Here is a 20,987-nt window from a genome sequence, read left to right on the forward strand (position 1 = left end):
TGGACATTACCAAACGAAAGACTTTTGAAAAAAATATTCTTTATACACAATGTGAGGAAAATCAGTTTTTCAATTTAGATTCATTTGAAGGGAATAGTTCTACTTTTTCCTGGCTTTATGCTTAATTGGTTTCATATAAAATATCACAACTTAAACATACAGCAGATGTGTCAAACATAAAGCCCAGGGGCCAGAACAGATCCACCAAAGACTCCAATCTGGTTCAAGTTCCTATGTTTTTTTCACAGTAAAAACAAACAAACAAATAAATAAATACAAACATAACCACATTTCTTACGCAGCTAACAGAACCTTTTGTGTAATTTTTATTTTTTCACATATTTCTTTTTCTTTTATTAAAACAAAAGTGGGGTTAAATGTGTGGTTAAACTTCTATAGGCTGACAGGAAGAGGAGCTTTAGATCAAAGTTAGCTGTACGTGGTCCACAATGTAAAATGAGTTTGACACCTCTGACATTGAGTAAATATATAAGAAACACACACTATAAGAACATGCACGTGTAATAAAGGCCCAGAGCAGCTGATGAAAAACAAAACAAAGAATAAAACCAGGACATATAAGAATATGTGCTGTGGTGACAGATATAACATTCATGTGGTCCAAAGGGTGATTGGTACAGATTTTCCACTGAAGCTCCTGCAGCACTTGATAAATCTTGATAAAGCCGAGGAGAGGGTGCATCCCACCCAACCAACACCAAACCCCTCCCTCCCCTCCGCTCTCCGCCTCCCTTTCTTCCTCCCCTCCCCTGCCGCACGCAGGAGATGGGTAGAGAAGTTTGCTCGCGGCGCGGTCCGGTGAACATTACTGTATTTCATTTGGGGAACAGCAACAGCAAGAGGCTCTGGAAAAATAATACTAATTAAAAAAAGACGAAAAGTAAGGCTTTCCAGAGAATGCCGAGGAATATCCAACTCAACAGCAACATCAGCCGCAGCGAATTATTGTAATTATATATATGTACATATATATATATAAAATTAATGAGGTTTATCCGTCATCATTGATGTGGCCAAATTAGTGGGAAGTTCGGGTCAGTAGGGGGACAGCGGGCTCGCGCGCGGACTGTTGGAGGGTGCTTTGAATTTGTGGGTCCTGGAGAAGAAGCGCAGCGCGAAGCAGATTCAGAGAGAGCGAGAGAAGAGGAGGAGGGGGAAACAAGGAAAGAAAAGAAGAGCCGTCCGAGTGAAAGTGAGAAAGAGTCCCGCTCAGAATGAATAACAACAAACCCGAGAAAGAAAACGAGCCGAGTGAATTCACCAACCACGAGGAGGAGGTACGTATGCGAGCCCGAGGTGCTCGAGCGTCTGTCTGTGATACTGTGGGTGGCTCCTTGACCCGTAATGACATCCTTAATAAAAACCGAGTCATGCTAACAGCGACTGCTTCTTTTCCTCCACTCCTGTATTCATTAAGGTGTAGCTCGTATGCTGGTTTGTTTGTTTTCTGTGCCGTAATCTGGTTTTACCTCATAAAAGTTTCCAGTGTTGCTGTTTACATTATTAGACCGACTGTATGGTTCGCTCATAACAGCATCTATCACCGGTTTCCTGCAGGTAATGCGCTGTTATTGCACTGAATTCTTCACCTGTCTTCACTTTTACGTCTCTCCTCTACTTTTCTTTAAATTGTATTGTAGCCTTGTTGAAGTTAGCCGTCATTTTTTTTTTTTAATTTAAAAACAGCAGCAAGAACAGGGAAGGGCACGAAGCACTGATGAATCACTAACTAGCAAGTCTCGAATAACTTTGAAGTCAGGATTGTGTTTTTCCTGGCTGTGCTACGGCATTGCTAGCTGTGTCTTACTGTACAATAAAGCCAGACTTCACACAGCACTGGAAAGCAGTAGTAAAGGGAATTCAGAGCCAGGGCGAATTAGTTTTCACTGAAGCTGAGGGAGCAATTGAAGTTGAAACAACTGCCGCTGCAACATGTAGGTAATAGCAGGCTGTAACAGAGAGCCCACTGCATTACAGTGGAGCAAGAATAGCCTCTTCTAATTACATCTAAACACAAACAGAATGGCTTTGTTTACCCCCCCCCCCCCCCCCCCCCCAAAAAAAAAAGAAAGAAAGAAAAACATTTGGTGGAAATCCATTTAACGTGTTCTCAAAGTATGTTTTCCTCTCTATCTCTATAATAGCCTCATTTCTTCCCTTTCTCCTCTGTAAACATTGCACAATCCGGCCCAACAATATCTCCTCTTTGGTAAATAAGCCTGTAACGGCTCTCCTTGCATGAGGAGATTTTCTTTGGCTCAGATGAATCTCTCTTCAAATGACAGACTTGTTATTTCAGAGCTCTGCACATCCGCAGTCGAGTGATGTAAGGAAGGTGTATCAGATTATATCAGATATTTCTCTTGGAGCAATTTGATTAGGTCTCAGTGTAGCGTTAGACACTTTGTAACTGAATAGTGAGATGTAGCCAGCCTGCTGTAATACCATATTTGGTCCACTGTTGAGGTTGCTATGGATGCGGGGGAACTGCTGTAGCACCACACAGATGAGGTAAAGACCAAAGAGCTGATTTCTTGAGGTTAGGGAGTTTGAGTTTAAAGCTTGTGTCACCTTCTCCTTTTACTAACAACACGTCAGTCAAGTAGGGCTCTGTAACCAGTACACGGCCCTGAGGGTATTCTTGTTATTGAATCTAATAAAAAACAACTACTCCGTGTAAAATGAACATATTCAACAAAAGAAAGATGACTACTCAGCACCAAAAGATGTCTGTGTATGACCATCTAACTGTACAAACTGCAAATATGTCCAATTAAAAGTCTCATAAGTGGCAAATACTCACATTTCAGAAGCTGACGCCAGAGAAATACTTGAGTTTTTTGTCTAAAGCACCTTCTTAAGCACCTGCCTGTTTTGAATTAAGTTGAGCACAACACAGCTATAATTAAACCAAAATAGGGCAAAACACAAGAAAAGCACTTGATCTGTTACTATCGACACAAGCTTTTTGTAGCTGAAATGTTTAGTTGCTCATTCTCATGAGCGACTGATCATATTAAAGCACGAAAGCTTTCAAAATGTGAGGATTTGCTTCTTTTCTTTTTGCTTTCGTGACACTCGGTTACAGTCACGCCGCTTACGGATCATTTTTGTAAGACCAAACAGTTAAATGAGGACGTCAGATTATTCAAAGATCTCAACTGCAGGATAGGTCTACGAGGAAATAAGCTGTGTTAGCTGCAGCTGTAGTTCGCCAAAGACACAAGGCTTCAAACTTCTACCCAGCTATTAAAAATTCTGTGATGTCCATAAGCTCAGAGATGAGGTGCAGGTTGTGTAAAAGGCAGGCAGACAGAGACCTTAAAAGGAGACTAATAGCCAGAGAGATCTAATGGTTTTGGAAATGTTTGGAAGCCATCCAGACCGGCAGGGACTTACATTTACTTGGGTGAATTAACGTTAAGGTCAGACAGCACCACTTTATCTTTTGTGGAACGGTGTGTGTTGCATGCAGAGGAGCAGGGAGTTTGTCACAAGCGCAGATACATATTCAAGCTTTTTGCAGGCCCGTGCGGATGTACTCAGACTAATTCACGCTTTGACTTAGTTTCACTTGTCTTGGGGGGGTTTGCATGAAAGTCTGGTCTGCACAAATGTCCCTTCACTTGATGCAGAAAGCATAAAAATGCCAGCAACAGCACCACAGAGGTAACCATAAACTATAACCTCAAGAGAGCCAAAGTTTAACAGCCTTGCTGGTATGACTCTCACATGCTGAGCAGCAGCAGCTCTCCGCCCCTCCTCTTGGGCAGTGTAGTATGTGACTCAATGGATCACTGATTCGCACCGGTAAAGCACCGCAGCGAGCTCGGCTCCTCGTGCCCGCTTCATTGCTCAACCCCGCATGCCGTCGTCTGTGTACACGAAAGCTCGACGATGCTTAATGTTTATCTTCTGCGGACCGCCGCTCACCAAACATGGTCTTGTTGCAGGCAAGGTATGCAGGTTTCGGGGGCCTGGCAGCATCTAATCTCATGAGCCGCTCTGATAAGCGACATTATCAGGTGTTCTGGATGCTTTCGCGTACTGTGGCACTTCACTTCGCCGATGCTGCCGAGGTGACACGCCGTCGCCTTATTGGTGAATGTCAAAAGATAAGAGTTTGAACGAGGTCCGGTTTCCAGACCTTGTATGGACAAGACACCTGGAGCGGGTTTTCCAAAGCTTGACTCGAAGATGCTTTTAATAGATCGGCCTAGCGTGTTTTTTCTGTAGTCTTGACCGCGGCGGCGGCAGCGATGTGGAGTGTACTCAGAAAACCCCGAGTTCAAGTGATTAATTCCAGATGTGTTATCAGGAAGGAGACGGTCCATGACAACGGGGGCACACTGAAGAAACAACCCAGTTCACCTCAAATTAATCCCATCAGTTTATAAACGATTAGCTGATTTATTGATCAGTCGGATACCTGATTGCTGGGAAAATAAATAGAAGTTGGAATCCAGTGACTGTGAAATTTTCTGGAGACGTTACTAAATCTTTATTAATTGCTGTTTTTGAGCATTTAGGCAATGCAAAAAATCTTTATACTGACAAATGGCATGTTATTTACTGAAGTGAGGCAGTTATTTGTGTGCAACCCTATTTGAAAACCACATGTAAGCACAATGAGCACATTTTAGTGATTTGCAACACTGATTATCTGTTAGTAATTAAGGCTATTAACTGAATAAAGTCTTCTGGTCTTCTGTTACTGAGAAAGGACCATGTTTGGACTTATAGACAGTTTATGAGACAAAATCCTCTCTTTGTTACACGTAACCTTTGGCTCTGGGGTCTGATGGGGATCTTTCGCCTGGATTTTCTAGCACTTGGTAGGCAGTTCACTACAGAGAGAAAAGGTGTATGTATGACTACATGGAATGCTTTGTAGCTGACCGATTCACCCAATGAAGATTGACCTTTCACCTCTTTGATGTCAGTTGCCCTCCAGCTAAAGTGTATTTACTTAAGTTGAATCTCCCCACACCAAACTTGGAGGTCCACCAGCCAACCTCTTGCCTTTTGACAAATGACTGAGCACAGAACATCCCTCTTTTTATTTGTTCCTCCACAAGGTGAAACAGTCTCTTACTCGAAATCGTAGTTTACATGAAAGCGGAGCTGTCTCTCCCCCGGATGTAACACTCCAAAGGCAGCAGAAGTATGAAACTTGTCAGACATCTGTTGATTCTTGTTCCCAGCTGATCATAAACATTTAAGTGGATCTTTACAAGTGCCCGAAGAGAAACCGAATATCACTCAAGCAGAGTTCAGCAAATGTGGCGTATCTCCCTGGGGTGTAATTGGATTGTGCTTGGCCTGCTTTGGGTATCTAGCAGGTCCTCTTCAAATAGCAGGTCATGTGGCCACCGTGACCTTTTCCATGAAGAGATGTAGGTGGGGAGCTACGCTGCTGGAGAAGCACGGTGAAGCGGATGAAGGCCGGTGCCAGTCTGTAAGCGCGGTGGCGTGGGCATGTGTGTGGTCTGTACATGTGCATGTATCTATGAAAAGGGCACAAGGATATATTAACTCTCTATGACAAGAAGCATGACCAGAGGGGAGTATAGAGGGTAAAGTGGCCATGATAGGGAAAAAACATCCAAAGGATTGTCTGTGAAGTAGCCTATGTCAGACAGATATATAGACATATACACGATAAAAAATCCCTATACAGGCTCAGGCAAGCAGTAAAACCCTGCTCTATCTACCCGTCTGATAGTTTGGCGTTTATTTATAAAAGCGCCAAGGGAATTGTCATCTTATCTTAGCCGTTTGTCAGCTGCGCGACAAGAGGTATTTGAAAAGACAACAACAAGGCTCAGCGTCAGGAGCAGCCGGCTGGCAAAAGAGCCTGAAAAACAGATGTGAGGGGAAAAGACAAAAGTCAGAGATAATAACTGTATCCAGGTGGATAATTATACATACCTCTATATGTATATTACTCCTCTTTAAAAACCTTACCTGTCACTTGCTTTGAAATAAATCACATGCTGCACAGCGGAAGGAAGCGTGCGCTTTTTTCCTAGACAGCGCCAGCCATTTTGTTCTGCTTGGTAATACTGTGTTTATGCACTTCATCTGTCACCTCTGATTAATATTGCTTACTCATGAGCTATAATTATCTGCCTTATTGTATACAGTATCCCATCTTTGTCTCTTTGCACCTGCCTTCGCTCTCCTTTTATGCTCTCCACATTGTCTCAGCTCAGGTGTTCGATAAATTAAAGGGAAACAAAAGTAATTAGGGCCGTACGATGAGGCCGTCCAGTGCTTTTTCTGCAGTAGGTCGCATTTTGCTGGAATGGTTTTGATCCAGTTTAAAAGGAAGGGTCGTTCCCAATCGATGCAAAGTTGTTCTGAGTGATCACCTTTATGCTGGGATGAAACCTTTCTATCCTGAAGGCAGTGGTCTGTTTCCTTCACAGGCCGCGAGGGGTTGCCGATGATGAAAATTATGTCAAGAATGGCATTTGATACCCTCACTAGAGTTCCAGAGACTGGTACAACCAATGCCAAGGCTGGCAGCACATGGTGGCCCAGCGCATTACATTTTTTCTTTATTTTGTGCCCAGCCACCAGCCCCCCCACCTCCTCTCCTGCTCCCTCTCTACAGTTTTATCTCCCTTCCCCTCTGTTTCCTTCCCTCCGTCCTTTTCTATGTCCCACCCTTTTTCTTCCCTTGCTACCTCCTTATCGTACTCTTTTCATTTCCTCCCACATTCCCTCCCTCCACCCCAGTAACTGTTTATAATTTCTCTCTTCTTCTGCACTTTCATAGCTCTCCGTTCTTTTTACCCCCCCTCTCGTGCACCCAATTTAGTCCCACCAGACAAACTCCTTATCCCTTCTCAGGGCCATGGACTCTTGACGCAGAGATCTCTGAACATAGGGACCATTTATGGACATGGAAGAGCCTTAAAGACACAATCTAGCCAGGGAGAAACGTGCCAGTCTGACTATGCAGCTGCGTGCCAGCCGCCCTTTGGCTGACCAGCAAGAATTAGCAATCCAAGGTCAGACCTGAAAAAACTAGAGAAAATGTTACCCATAGCAAACTAGCTTTTTCTCTTGTCACAGTAAAGCTGCTGACTGTAGGACTTCAGAATTTACTGTAATATAATATAATATAATATAATATAATATAATATAATATAATATAATATAATATAATACATAATGACTTATCTAATAATTAATAATGGTATTTTTCTAGTTCTAGATTCTAAAATGTATTATTTGTTTTGTTGTGTATGCTAGCAAACTAATTATGTTTGGGATTTTGTGTGTTTTTACTAGATATCCCCAAGATATCAGCTAAATATCTGCATTGGCTGATAACACCGTGGCCCTGTTGGTTTGACCATCTTGGAAAATAAGATGCCATGTACAACAGCCTGACTGATTATTGGCAGGCCAATATTATTGGCCAATAGTAGTTATTTGCCAGTAATATTAGCACTGACATTTATAATAGTGATGAAAAAAGAAAAAGTAGAAACACAGTTCAACCATGTTATGAGTGCTGATGTTGCATAGTTTGTCCTTTACAGGGCGCTCTGCAACTGCCCTACTTGTGAGTAATTAGTAAATACTCATAAATAACTACACATAATATGGAAATCTGTTTGTTTAATGTACCTGAAAGAAAAAAAATCATCTATTATATTATAATTTTAAATCACTGGTATCAGTCTTAGAAAGCCTATATGAGTCTTTAACATTCTCTGTTGGTTGGTTAAAACCATTTACCGGTGTTAGTGGCCAATATCTGACACGTCCAAACCCTTTGTGTTGTCCAAATGCTTAAAAAATTGTAAAGAGTTGCTGAAAGATTTAAGAAAAGCTGCTGTGGTTTTTATTATAGGGTAATATTCTGCAATCATGCCTTCCTTTTTTGACCTTTGATTCTCAAAACAATGAATTGCACCAAAAATGCTGAAGCTGTATGGATGGACGGATGGATAAAAAGCAGTCATTATTTGCAGATGAAAATATGGGATCACTTAGTGCCATCAATGAAAAACCAAAAGAAACAGCTGCAACGCATAAAGGAAACGACTTGTTAGCAGCAGGCTAGGATTTCTTCATGGTGACGCCGAGGATGACTGAGTATCCTCCTGTTGTTTTTTGTTCCTCCGCTTGCGCAAGACGCTTTAACCCTCTGCCCACCCAACCAACCACAACACTAAACAGTCTAAGGTATCCTTGTTGGGTAGGCGACAACAAAGGAAGTCCGGGAAAGGCTGATGCGGAGATTAGTTCACGTTAATGAGCACTTAGGAATTTAAAGTCCATTCAGCGAGTGTCATCAGATAACAAAGGGAAAGACGAGAATGGCGTTTGTATGAAAGACTTTTGATGAACTCTTTGAATGGGTCGTTTGTTGGGTTGATGAGAAATAAAAGACATCTGTGCATGATCAAGAGAAGAGGTTATTTTCTAAGTTAGATTAAAAGCTAGTGGAAGTGTTATGGTGGGAGGAAGAAAAGAGCAAAAGAAGGAAAAACTGAAGCGGGCGCCTGCTCGCTTTTCCTAGGCCGTTTGTTTTAAATGTCTTTTAAAGGTTAACCTGTTGGAACATTTACAGACCCTTACTGAGCAGGAACTGCTCGTCCAAAGCACTTGTGGGAGTAAGAGAGAGAGACAGAGGAAAAACAAAGCCGTTAGGAGTGTGCTCAGTCTCACAGTTGACCCCAGACGTGCACAGTAACCCCGGGCTAATCTGCGACCTCCGACCCCAAATGTGAAACTTGACCCGTTGAACCCTGGCGATTAAGAGGCAAAACCGAGTCATCCATTAATGGTTGTTTGACACCTCCCTGGCCTGCGGTCGCTCACTCCTCACATTCCCTGATAGAAGATGAAGAGGAAAAACTTGTGAGGATGATGGAGAGTGATGTCAAGCCGGAGCAGTGACAGTTCAGGGGGTGTGGGAGTCTGTCAGTCGGGCTGGGTTTTAATCACGCCCTGCTCATCTGATGCAAGAAAACTCAACCTGCCCTGTGCTCACGTGGGCTTACGGGTTCACTTTGATTTTTTTTTAGCTCGGTCACAGAGAACAAGGACTCGGGTGGATTTGAAAGCAAGCCGCGTGGTGGACGGGCAATGAAACATTTCCTCTGAGCTTTTTTTTTTCTCTTCTTCTCCTTCTTCTTTTATTATTTCATGTGCAGGTACTCGCCTCACTGTTGCATGCACACTTGCTACGTTATGCTATTGTACCCTCTCCTCAAGGTTAGAGCCGTGTCCTGCCACTTCTGGCTCGAAGGACCTCCGTTTATTAACTTGGCTGTCGAGCGCGCACGCGCACACGCGCAGGGAGGGAGAACGAAACACATAGTAATCTTCTCACATTGCACCAAGGTCGCGTCCCTCATTTCAGCCAGAACGAGCGGTCAAAAAAGCACTCAATTAAAGTCAGGGCAAATATGTGAGAGAGCCACATAGTGCAGCCGGATATAATGAGGCATTTCAGGCAATTGCTGTAACAAATTTAACAGTCTACAACGTAAGCTGAATAGAAATGACACATTAATACGTTACGGGGTTGTCCACTTAGACAAATCGGGCCTCTTCGTAACGGCAGCGTCTTCACTGGAGAAAATTTGACGTTCATTTGTACACATTTCGACTGGTGTTGCCTTCAGTCATGGTTATGGCTGTGAAACAGCTGTGGTGTCAGATGTGGCTTTGGTGATTAAATCTGCATAAAATTGTGGCTGTTTGGTGGAAGTACGTCTGAGGCCTTTTGTTGGTTCAGTCATACGAAAACATTCTTCTTATTATTACTATTGATTCAAAAAACTTGTGTGCAAAGGTTTGATTATTTTTATGATTTCCTAATATTTGAAAACTCCATAAATCATCAAAAAGAACCTAGTTCATGTCTTAAAGTGTGTATTTCCATTGTTTTCCAACAGCAGTTTAACTATTAACTACTTAGTAGAGTAAAACTGTGTGTGAGATTAGACTAACAGTAGAAAAAATGCAAATGCTCCCCGAGTTTGTTACAGAGTTCTGCGTGGATCGCCACCAGAAAATAAACAAAAATGAAGTCCAGTGCAAGATCTGCCAAATGCAAGCTAGGATGCCACAAGTCTCCAATAAATTGTTATTTCAGAGTAATTTGGGGTCGGGTGAGCAGTGATCTTTTCTTGAGATGCCCATCTTTATTTTATGGAATATAAGCAAAGTGAAATTCTTTGAGAGTAGCAAAATATAAAGTATTTATTTGGGGCTTAACCCAATGCATGGCACTGTTAACAGAAATAATAAATCTGAATAACCTGACTCGACCATCCAGATCTCCCAGTTTCATATACAAAGACACAGATACAGTATATCTTTGTTGTTTCAATAAGGGACATGCAGATGTTGACGTATGATCTAGGAAATCGTGATTTCATTGTGTTACTGTTTTCTGACATCTCACAGAGATCCAGCTAGCCTTGATACTTGTCATAGATTGATGCTGAAATACTAGTGCCAGCTGAAAGACTTTCAAATCATAGTGAAATAATGATTGAACCCACAACAACAACAAAACAGATTTCCTCTTCAACACAGCACTTGAGTCTTATTATGAGCACAGGCTCCTCCCTCCATCCATAGGATGCAACAACGGCAATGATAGCATATCAATAGGGTGATGACCTCACCCGGTGCTTGTTGAGTCAAAGATCTCTGATTAGAGGTGCACAGATCCCCTAGGACTTGCTGCAGAAGTGGCCTTAATAGAATCTGATGTTTTTGGCCTGGGGCTCTGCACTCTGCTGTGCACCGCTAAGGCGTTGCCAGGGAACTGCACTGGCACGCCGGCTGGGAGGTACTCAGCTGGCTTGTGGTAGGTAGGGACTGCTGTTTTTGATCGAAACCTGCCTGCGTGATAGTGTTTGAGCACGCCATAAATGGTCAGCGATTCAAAGGCTTAAACCAGGCCACTCAGCACTATGGAAATATAGGTATGTGACTCACGGGGAACCAATAAAAACAGACCCAATAAAACAGCGGCCGAAGGTTTGTCTTTGCTTTTTTTTACAAATCTGCACAATCTGCTCAACCTCCGGCTTGACCTTCGCTTTAGTTTACTGCATCATGAAAGTTTGATGTCTCACTTTACCTGGTGGGAGCATCTTTACAGCTCCCTCCCTTTATTTATTTATTTCTTTTAAGCCAACCTGATAGAGGCATAAATATAGACTGATATTATAATCAGCAGCAGATGTCTGAAGAAGAGAGCAGCTGATAGATTTACCTGTGAATCATCCTGTATCCAGCGTGTGTGCAGCCAGCTCCACGCTGGACACACACACACCGGAAAAAATGATCATATATCATAACAGCTGACGTCAGGAAGTCTCAGGAATGAGGTTCAAGACAGCCAAGAATGTCCTTTTGTTCCGAGTGTGCACAGGAGTCATTGTGTTTGTCTTACTCGTGCATCACATCCAGCTCCTAAGTGGCTATTATCAAGGCTGAAGACAGGACTTAAATCACAGATAAGATCTTAGGAAGCTTGGCAAGGAAGGGTTAGACGACTAAGATTTTCTTAACGTGTGCAATTCTGACGTTCACTCTTGGCTTTTTTCCACCTAGAGTAAAATTACAACTCCTAAAAAGAGCGTCGTATAAATCTGTCGTCTTAACCGCGTCGGTGCGAAAGCCCGACGTCGTTCACTTGGGATGAATTTGGCATCTATTTTTGCGGTCGTGTGCAGAGTAATGCTCACTGTAACGGCAAAGCTGACAGAGAAAACAAACACCGTCCCTGATAGAGATTTCAAATCTGAAAGCTTTGGTGTCTTTCTTTTGACTTATCTGTCTTCATCTCAAAGAGTTTTTCTTATTCTTTTTAGATTTTTAGAGCTTGAGCACCGTTTCTATTTTTACAGCACTTTTTTTTTTTACTACGGCATTATTAGTTTTATCAGCCTCAACAGCTGTCAGAGACTGACCTTGCTTGTGTCTGATTGATACCATCCTTTTCTGACTCTTTGTTCCCATGTAACTCCATATAAGGAGACCTTCAATTGAGTTTACTTAAACAGAACTGCCAGAGACAGAGCGCAGTGACGGCCCTGCAGGGTTCAGCTCAGCTCAGATAAGATAAGAGCAAAGGTGAGAAAGTCGCTGAGGTGAGATTTTTCTCTTTTTTTCTTCTTCCGGATGGATGGGTGGTTTGGCACTCGCCAGCTCTCGCTCTCCTAGTTGCTAAGCTCCTTTGTTTGTGTGTTGCTCTGCCTTTGGCTTCACTGTTGCGTATCAGGTTACATGTGGGAATGAGGTGCCGTGTGAGTTCAGCAGTTCCTTTGTCCCCTGAGTTGTGAATCCACTATCTAATGAATCTGGGAGCTTTGAATATACTCTGTGTAATTGCATAGCTACGGTTTTATTCTAAACTGGGCCCTGTACAGAATCAGATTACAGTATCATGCTGTGGGATGTTGTGACGTTTGCAGGGGTGTGTGTTTGCATTGTTTGATTGTATTGTCTTCTGTGCGCTGAAGCATTTGTCTTCCTGAACCAAGATCTTTGATTCGGTGAAAGTTCCAGGTATGAGGATTGATTTGTTTTCTTAGAGATGCCCCCAAGGGTGGTGGAGAATGACCGAGCTAAGATCCTGTGGGACTTCCAGATACAGACGGACAAAATGGTGGTGGCTAACCAACCGGACATAGTGGTGGTAGACAAACAGAAGAAGACGGCCGTAGTGATCGATGTAGCGGTTCCGAATGACAGCAATATCAGGAAGAAGGAACACGAGAAACTGGAGAAATACCAAGGGCTCAGAGAAGAGCTCGAGAGGATGTGGAGGGTGAAGGTAACGGTGGTCCCCGTGGTAATCGGAGCACTAGGTGCGGTGACTCCCAAGCTAGGCGAGTGGCTCCAGCAGATCCCGGGAACAACATCGGAGATCTCTGTCCAGAAGAGCGCAGTCCTGGGAACAGCTAAGATACTGCGCAGGACCCTCAAGCTCCCAGGCCTCTGGTAGAGGACCCGAGCTTGAAGGATAAACCGCCCGCAGGGGCGTGCTGGGTGTTTTTATATTAGAAAAATAACCTATACCAATACATTCACAACAGGCCAGTATTGGCCGATGATGTCATTCGATCAATTAAACAGTTTTAAAAGTACCCATTATTCCCCGTATGAGCCAGTTAATTTTGTAACATTTTATTAGAATAGGGAGTTCTTTCTCTTGTTTGCTTGTTGTTTTGTAAAGCTTGATGGAGGTTAAAAGCAAAAGTACAGCTGTTGCATTAATAGGAGACAGATGTGTAACATCTCCTGGACTGACCCTTCATTAAGGGCAGATGTGTCTACAATTACATGCAACTAACAGAACTTTCACTGTTTTGCTGCTTCCAGAGTGTAACGGGATCTGCGTTCACGGGCTGTGGTGGGGCATCCCAGCATCTGCATCCTATAGTGTTGCTCTGCGTTTCATAAATGTTGCGGCTGGGGCTAATGTGTGTTACAGGGCTACTGCTGTATTCATCTGTTTTTTAGATCTGGTAGCCAGGTTGCCGATTGCATAACTGAAGGATTTGTGCTTTTACACCCCTTCTGGGTCACTAGAAATATTATTTTGAACAATAATGTGGAACAAATGCATCTGTCACCCAACCATTCGATCAATACTGTTTCCATGTCAGGGATAATTGATATGTATAGCGAGCCTGACTAATTAACTTAAGGTAACTCCTGTTATTGTTTTGCCAAACCAGGATGGTATTAATTATTCATGAATCTTGAAAGGAAGGAAATCTCTACGAAGTATTGTTTAGTTAAATGTTCTGTCAGCGAGCAAAGGCCTGTGTGACTGAGGCCTTGGTGAGGTGCTCACCTTATCATACTAAACATTTAACTTGTGAAAGGAATGCAAGGAAATCAATATTGGACTCGTTGGTATGTTTTAGCATGCTTACAAACTGAACAAGAGTCAAGCCATGCAAAGCATTTAGAAGAAACGAGATCAATATAGCGGCTTCAGAAGTATTAATAACCTAATCTGCAGACAAACACATAGTAGGTTGTACTCTGTGTTTCTAGTCTTAATGCTAAGCTAAGCTAACTTGCTGCTTAGGTTTGCTTTACATATATTATACAGATCTGACAGCAGTACCAAACTTCTTGTGTAACTTCCAGATTTATTGCTAGTCTCTGTGCAGGTGAGTTAACCCCCACTCAAGCATGTCTGGTATCTCTTTCTTTGACGTCACCTAACTATTTTTTATCATCTAAGGTTTGACACTTAGGGGGTTTATGCACTTTGTATCCTCTAAAAAACCCCTAAAAAACACTAGAGATTCCACACTTGAAATGAAAAGCTTTAAAAAGTTTTACCTTCAGCACACCTCCAGCGATCACGCTGCGTGCATTTCCTCCTCATCATCATCGCATGTAATAACATAAGAACCCCGTCCTTCCCTGAAAGCACTTTTGTAGTTATTCTTATTTTGCACCCTGAGGGTTTTGCACCTTCTCTGACTATGGGCTGTGGACCACAACAATTACATTTCCATTTAGTCTGTTGTAGCTAACATTTACATTATAATTCCCCAGCAATGCCAGCTCAAGTTTCAAGTTGAAAAGTTCAAATGTAAAACAGAGGCTAGAGCTGCGAGGGAGGGTTACCATAAAACACAGCAGGTTGTAGATTACACAGGAGAACACAATGCTCTTACTGTAGAACGCACTGTGTGTCTTAGTGTGTTTGCAGAGCTGAAAGATACCCGTATCTGGATTTAAAAAGTTTATCTTTCAGTGTAAAGCCAGCCTCGGTAACTGTTTAACTCATGCTCATTGTTCTTTTTCCTCCTAACCTCATCTGTTATTGTCAGAAAGGCAATGTAGCTATTTATAACTGGTGGAGGTTAATGAAAAATACATGATCTTTGTCTCTCTTGTGTCTTCCTCAGGTCCGAACACTATTTGTCAGTGGGCTACCACTGGATATTAAACCGCGGGAGCTCTATCTCCTCTTCAGACCATTTAAGGTATGTTTGTATGTTTTAAATGGATGGCCTGCTGCTATTCTTAGCAGCTTACTTTCCAGCAGTCAATGGGACCTCCATTAATGGTGATGAAATAAACGGCAATGGAAACTCTCCCGCGAGGTTCAAGTGTCTGTGTTCTTAAAGCCGACGTTCAATCACATCTTGATCCATGAGAAGCTTATGTCTCATGGAAAAATGGCTCAATGCCTGCGAAACAAAAACAAAGCTGTTTGCTTCACCTCAGAAGCTCCAACTTTGTTGCAAGAACACAGACCCCCAGAGTTTAGTTCAGGTGAATACATGTAGATGTTGCAAGCTTTTTGAACTATCGACCAAGACTAACGCGCCTTAATGGTGCAGCAGCAGCAGCAGCAGCAGCAGCGCTGTTTAAGTGATTAATGCATCTAATCGCTCACTTAAGCAATGTTCATGGTATGTGCTCTGAGTAAATGGTTTGCATCACGAGTGTTGAAAGCAGTAAATCTTGCTTAATCAGGTAAGACACAACAATCTAGTCCATATGGTCTTCATAAGAGCGCCGTGACCTGTGAAACTGCCAAGCTTAGTCCTCCGTGACCCAAACATGCCAACATTTTTGAGTAATTTAGCAAAAAAGCTTTTGTAAGTGTAAGCAGCCTGCGTGTTTTGCAGCTTTTTAGCCACTAAAGTTGAATTTTTGCTTTGTTATGTGTATTTCAGACATTTTGTTTTCTGTTTTTTTCAGGGCTATGAAGGCTCCTTGATAAAGCTCACTTCTAAACAGGTATGCTAACAAGTCTTGGATCTGTGTTGTGTTCAAAGAAACTCCTGAATGAAGCCGGTCAGTCTCTGGTCACACTGTTACTGTCCACATTACTTCTTGCTCATCGACACCTTTGCATCTTTTTCTTCTCTCTTTGTGTGTTTAGCTTGTTGAGAAAGAAGGATTAGCAGGAAGTGCCTTTAATAGAAAAGAAAATAACAAATAACAAAGGTTTCCGGGGGGAGGGAGAACGATAGGAGGGGAAAAGTGTTGCACCAACTTGCCTTTGGCAGTCGGATGTAGTGCTTGTAGTTACAGCGAGTCGACTGGTGGGCTGTGTGAGGACGAGGAAGAGAGACGGGGAAAGAGTTTCGAGGTGTCAAAGTGAGCGTTTTGACAAGAGCAGCACTGATGGTTGAGTTTTGCCTCCAGGGTTGCGGGACTGAAAATGAGCCCAGCTGGCAGGTGTCCACGTCCAGAGTGGAGCAATTTAGCTTCATGTCAGCTTACTTGTTGCCACTTTACACTGTTTCTCATAAAGACATGACATGCTCATTAGAAGGGTTTAAAGCGATTTGGGTTGAACTTGCTGAGTGTAATACCTTAAAACTATTCCTGAAACCAAGTACAAAGGAAAGCTTTAGGCTCTCTCTTTTTGTTTCACTGCTATTGCGTGCATTCAGAAAAACTCATTCTAATGTATGTATCTATGATTGAAGTCTAATTTAGCATTAACGGTTCTTCTCACTTGTTTGGTGATTTTGTTGCCAGTTATTTTCTTAGAGTCAAGGTTTATACACGTGTGGCAGTGGGCCTGAAAGTGGCCGAATTCAAAGATTAAAAGGTGTGGCTCGATACTTTTGTTGTTTTGGTGTTGTTCACAGCAGACTGTGTTGTTTGTCAGATAGTTCCACCTAAGTTAGCCAAGCTGCAGCTACCTGTTTTGGGACACCTGCCAGTCGAAGCAGCCTCTCCCCTGAGTTTCAGCCTTACCCTATCGAGACGGATCAATTATTAAAAACATCATGTATGATATAGTTGTTATGAAGGAAGAAACTATGAACCGAGACTTGAACAGCTTGCTGTAAGATGCTATTTAATGCTGTTTAGTAGGACATTTTAACATGAGAGTCTATGGGGATTGACTCGCTTTTGTTGGCAGCCTCAAGTGGTCACTAGAGAAACTGCACTAGCTTAATTTTCAGCCCCTGGAGAATATTTGGCTTTTAGACTATGATGGAATTCACAACCTGTTTTACCTTTGTGATTAAACTGTGACTCGGAGCGATGTTTCTCCAGCCTAAGTGGCATCTTCAGCGAGAGAACTGCTGTGAACTGATGCTTATGTTAAGACAAAGTGCTGCCCCCCATTTCCTCAGGGTTTGTTTGGAGCAGCTCTCCTCCTTGTTAATGTTAATGACAATGGCCACGCAAATCAATCGATCTCCGTCTCTCTCTTCCAGTCCAAGAACTCCCAGCCATGTCCATATATAGCAAAAGCCTGATCTCAGAGCCTTTCTATTTATATTCCTGTTATGCTTCCTCCTCCTGACGTCTTCACTTAGTCTTTCTTTTCTTTTTGTGTTACTTTTCGGGGGTTTTCTTTTCCTCCACATCCTCCTCCTCCTCCTCCACTGCACTTCTTCAGAATTCCCATAACCCTAGACTGCTTTTCCAGATCACACGCAGCAGTGTGACCCCATGGGAATAACATGTTTAGAGTTTTCTGCAATCTCTCCCCCACCACCACCTTCTCCCAACGTCCCCATCCACATACAAGACAAAAATATGTATTTTCTGTTCATATCTGCAGTCAGAAATCCTGCAGCCGCACCTACACCCCTGTGAGTGTGTGTTTTTTTTCCTGTTTTATTTCTCCTCACCTTTACTACTGGCTTTGAAGCGATGTCGCTGGAATATAAAACAAGTGTGGGTGAAACAGATGCGAATGAGAAAATGCTGCAGTGACAGGCCTGTTTGAGGAGGTCTTTAAGAAAAAACCCCCCAACTTTTTCTACCCGTTGCCCCACTTGCTTTCATTTTCACCTTTAACCCTTGAAATTCCCCCCCCCCCCCTTTCTATCTTCTTCTCCTTTTTCAGCTTTTACTCCCTTCTCTGCCTGTCTCACACTAAACTCTTACATGCTTGTTCTCACTCCTGCATTGCCCGTATTTGGGCAAAGGGGAGCCGAATGATGAACTCTACAATGAAAGTGCGTCCAGCCTCCAATCGCCCTCCGCCTCCCCCTCCCCGCTCTGTCGCAATGGTTTTATAAACAGGAGAGAGGGAGAGGGAGGCAGAGAGGTAGGGGGTGGGGTATGCTAAGATGTTAAAATATATATATATATATATATAAAAACATGTCTTTGTCACTCAGACAGAAATGCCGACTCAGTTTTCTGCCTTAAACCATGTTTCTTTCTTTTGTTCTGTCTCCTTGTCTCCCCAGCCAGTGGGGTTTGTCAGTTTTGACAGTCGATCAGAGGCGGAGGCTGCTAAGAATGCCTTGAACGTAAGTGTCATGCCCTCGTTGTGCTCCAGCTCAGCTCTAGTGTTTCTCATGAAATCTCATCTTTTTTTTTTTTACTGCCTTTAGTGCAAATGTATTTGAAAGCGGGGGAAAAGCGTTTTCTATCACATGAGGAAAAAGCTGAAAAGTGAAGCAGCGAAGGCAAATATATCACAGCTGCTCTAAAATAGCGTGTGTCTGAATGTTTCTGTTTGAGTAAATAAAGTCTTTTTTTTTTTTACTTTAAGCTCTGCGAGAGATCCTGCAAGGTCAGAAGAAAATTAGCTGTTCTTCCACATAAAAATAGAAGATATTGATCTAGGGTTTAATTTTAATCTCTCGTATTTCAGAATGTGGCTCAGTAGAAAGCCTTGATGAGGCAGACTCTAACACAAAACAGAGCTCATCTTCTCACGCGTTTTTTATTCGACTCTCTTGAAACAAAGTGTAGACGGACGGTAATGAACGCCGCCTGTCTCCTACACCTTTGTTTTTCCATTGTTGTTTTTGTCTTCACCATGCACCGCCCTCCTCCGATTGCCTCTTAAGTTTTTGTTGATGTCTTTATCAAGGCAGCGGATCACTTTAACGGCCCTCCTCTTAAGTGGGACCGTGACAGCGCGAGCGGTGTGTCAGCTTTCTCAGATGTCGAGATATCGGTGCTCGTCAAAAGTAGAGCAGAGAGTTGAACAAAGGATAAAAATTATCATCTTATTATGAGCCAACAACAGCGAGACTGTTTCCGTAGAAGGGCTCAGTGGGGCTGAGAATTCAACGCTGCTCTTGTTTTTCAGGGAAGGCTACGTCCCGGGGGGTCATATGGAGATAAGCCAGATTCTGCAAACATCCATCTGCATATTGAAATATGGGCAAGGCGCAGAAAACTGTGGGAGAATTTGGGGATTTGTTTCCTATCATAGTAGCTCTCTTATATTCCCTCCAAGCTGTGAGCCTCGAAAACAAAAAACTGAATTACCTCCAACAGTCAGAATCAAAGCTCTACATGGAGAAGGTGCTATAAAAAGACATTTCGAGGTAGATATTCCAACACATTTCAAGCAGAGGTGTGCTCGGGCCTCATTATTGCCATGTAGCTTATTACACCTCTGCAGCCTCTACTGGCAGAAGCCGCGAGTGCGCTGAGCCGAGGCAATCCCAGTTAATTCCCTCCCCTTCATGAGAAGAGTCATCCCTCGCTTGTTTCAGCCTTGCTTCGCCCGAGCCTGCAGGGATGAGTGCAAGTTCTCGTTTGCTGCCGAGAACTTGCACTCCTGGCTGCTTTTCTCCTCCGCTGATCTGACCTTCGTGCTTTTCTGTATCGTTTACAGGCAATCAAATGAGGTTAATTTCAGGGCGTTTATAGTTCCTGGTAAAAATGTGTCCAAGCGGAGTAAATGAATAGCAACTTTGACGATGCCACATTCCTGTTGTTTTTTTAATCCCCATATGTGGAGATGTTTGATGAAGATCTGATGGCAGGGCAGCTTTTTCCTTTGGCCTGTCGTGAGCAGTGGCATCTCAAGAATTCGCCAAAATGTTTGGCTCACTCTAAGCGGTGATGCCTGACGTATGTCAGGGTATTTGATGTCATGGTATTAAATTACACTGCATTCAGTGGGGAACAGAGTGAGGGCCTTGTGGCTTGTCTGCTTGTGTTGTAAATGACATCATGCGCCAGCCAGGTTTGTGTCATCAAGTTCTGATTTACCATTGCATGTGTCGCTCAGAATAAGCAGCTTCAAAGGCTAAACAAATGAAAACGCTCTCGTCACGCCAAGATTTCAGCAGTAAATTGTACTGTACAAAGTGACAATTCCAGATCAAGCTAAACAACAGATAACAAGACAGGAAGTGCAGCAATGGAAACTGTACGCGTTATCTAATAAGTTCTGTGGGCTAAATTAGTCTGCTTCGTCACTACTTAAAGGCACAAGGCGGCACGTCTGTCAGTCGCTCCCTATTATTTATAACATCATCGCTTCACTGATGAGCGGACTTATTTATTTGGTCAGCCTCTTTAATGCACGGTTGCCAAACCAAGGTATTAGCTGTTGCATTTTTAACATCATAAAGCGTCATCATATGCTGATCATGCGCTAATTTCACTTCACTAAACCTTCCAGGAAAGCAAAAGACAGATAAGAACGTTATAAACAGCTTGTCTGTGCTTATATTTCGACTGGGAGCAGTATGTGAGGAAAAAAACATTTTAAATATGTAAACGGTCGAAATTTAAGATAAGTTGAAACCAAATGCAAGAACTGAAATATCCATGGTTCCAGTATTCTGTCTGTGCCACAACAACCTGTCTACTATTCAACAACATGCATGTAGAAGTTATAGTAGCTGTGAAAATGAACTTGATTTAATCACAACAATAAATCTGATTATATGCAGTTGTGTTGAGGAAATATTATTCCTCAACACAACTGCATATAATAATGAAAACATAATTCAAGCACCCCTGAATATCAGATATGGCAGAACTCAGATTTTGATTAATGCAGCAGTCCCCGATCTTTTCTGCGCCACGGACCAGTTTAATGTCAGACAGTAGTCAGACAGTATTTTCACGGAGCGGCCTTTGAGGTGTCGTGAATAAATACAACAGAATAAAATTATACTGCCAAGACAAAAACTTTGGTATTTTATAAATATAATAATAAACGCGAATTCACTGTGTAATTGTGTAACTTTATTAGCAGCGTC

General features: G+C 42.7%; 1 protein-coding gene across 6 annotated transcripts in view; it reads left to right on the forward strand.

Moving 5' to 3' along the window:
* Positions 1-756: 756 nt before the first annotated feature.
* LOC147335849 (RNA-binding protein with multiple splicing-like) overlaps positions 757-20,987 on the forward strand; it is a 38,034-nt gene continuing 17,803 nt past the window's right edge. For 2 of the 6 annotated variants that reach the window (XR_015127143.1, XM_086282779.1), the window contains exons 1-4: positions 760-1,298; positions 14,949-15,026; positions 15,751-15,789; positions 18,219-18,281. Coding sequence is in view for 2 of the 6 variants with exons in the window: in XM_086282779.1 (XP_086138905.1) it covers positions 1,236-1,298; positions 14,949-15,026; positions 15,751-15,789; positions 18,219-18,281 (243 nt within the window). In the remaining 4 variants the exon portion in view is untranslated. Of the gene's footprint in view, positions 1,299-14,948; positions 15,027-15,750; positions 15,790-18,218; positions 18,282-20,987 lie in introns of all 6 variants that reach the window. The other 4 variants (XR_015127144.1, XR_015127147.1, XR_015127146.1 and 1 more) reach the window with 4 other exon arrangements.

The sequence above is a fragment of the Aulonocara sp. 'chitande type north' Nkhata Bay genome, linkage group LG3, assembly GCF_057382095.1.
Source record: "Aulonocara sp. 'chitande type north' Nkhata Bay isolate Kocher_YH1m ecotype deep benthic linkage group LG3, A_spYH_male_GT1.1, whole genome shotgun sequence".
NCBI classification, from domain to species: Eukaryota; Metazoa; Chordata; class Actinopteri; order Cichliformes; family Cichlidae; genus Aulonocara; species Aulonocara sp. 'chitande type north' Nkhata Bay.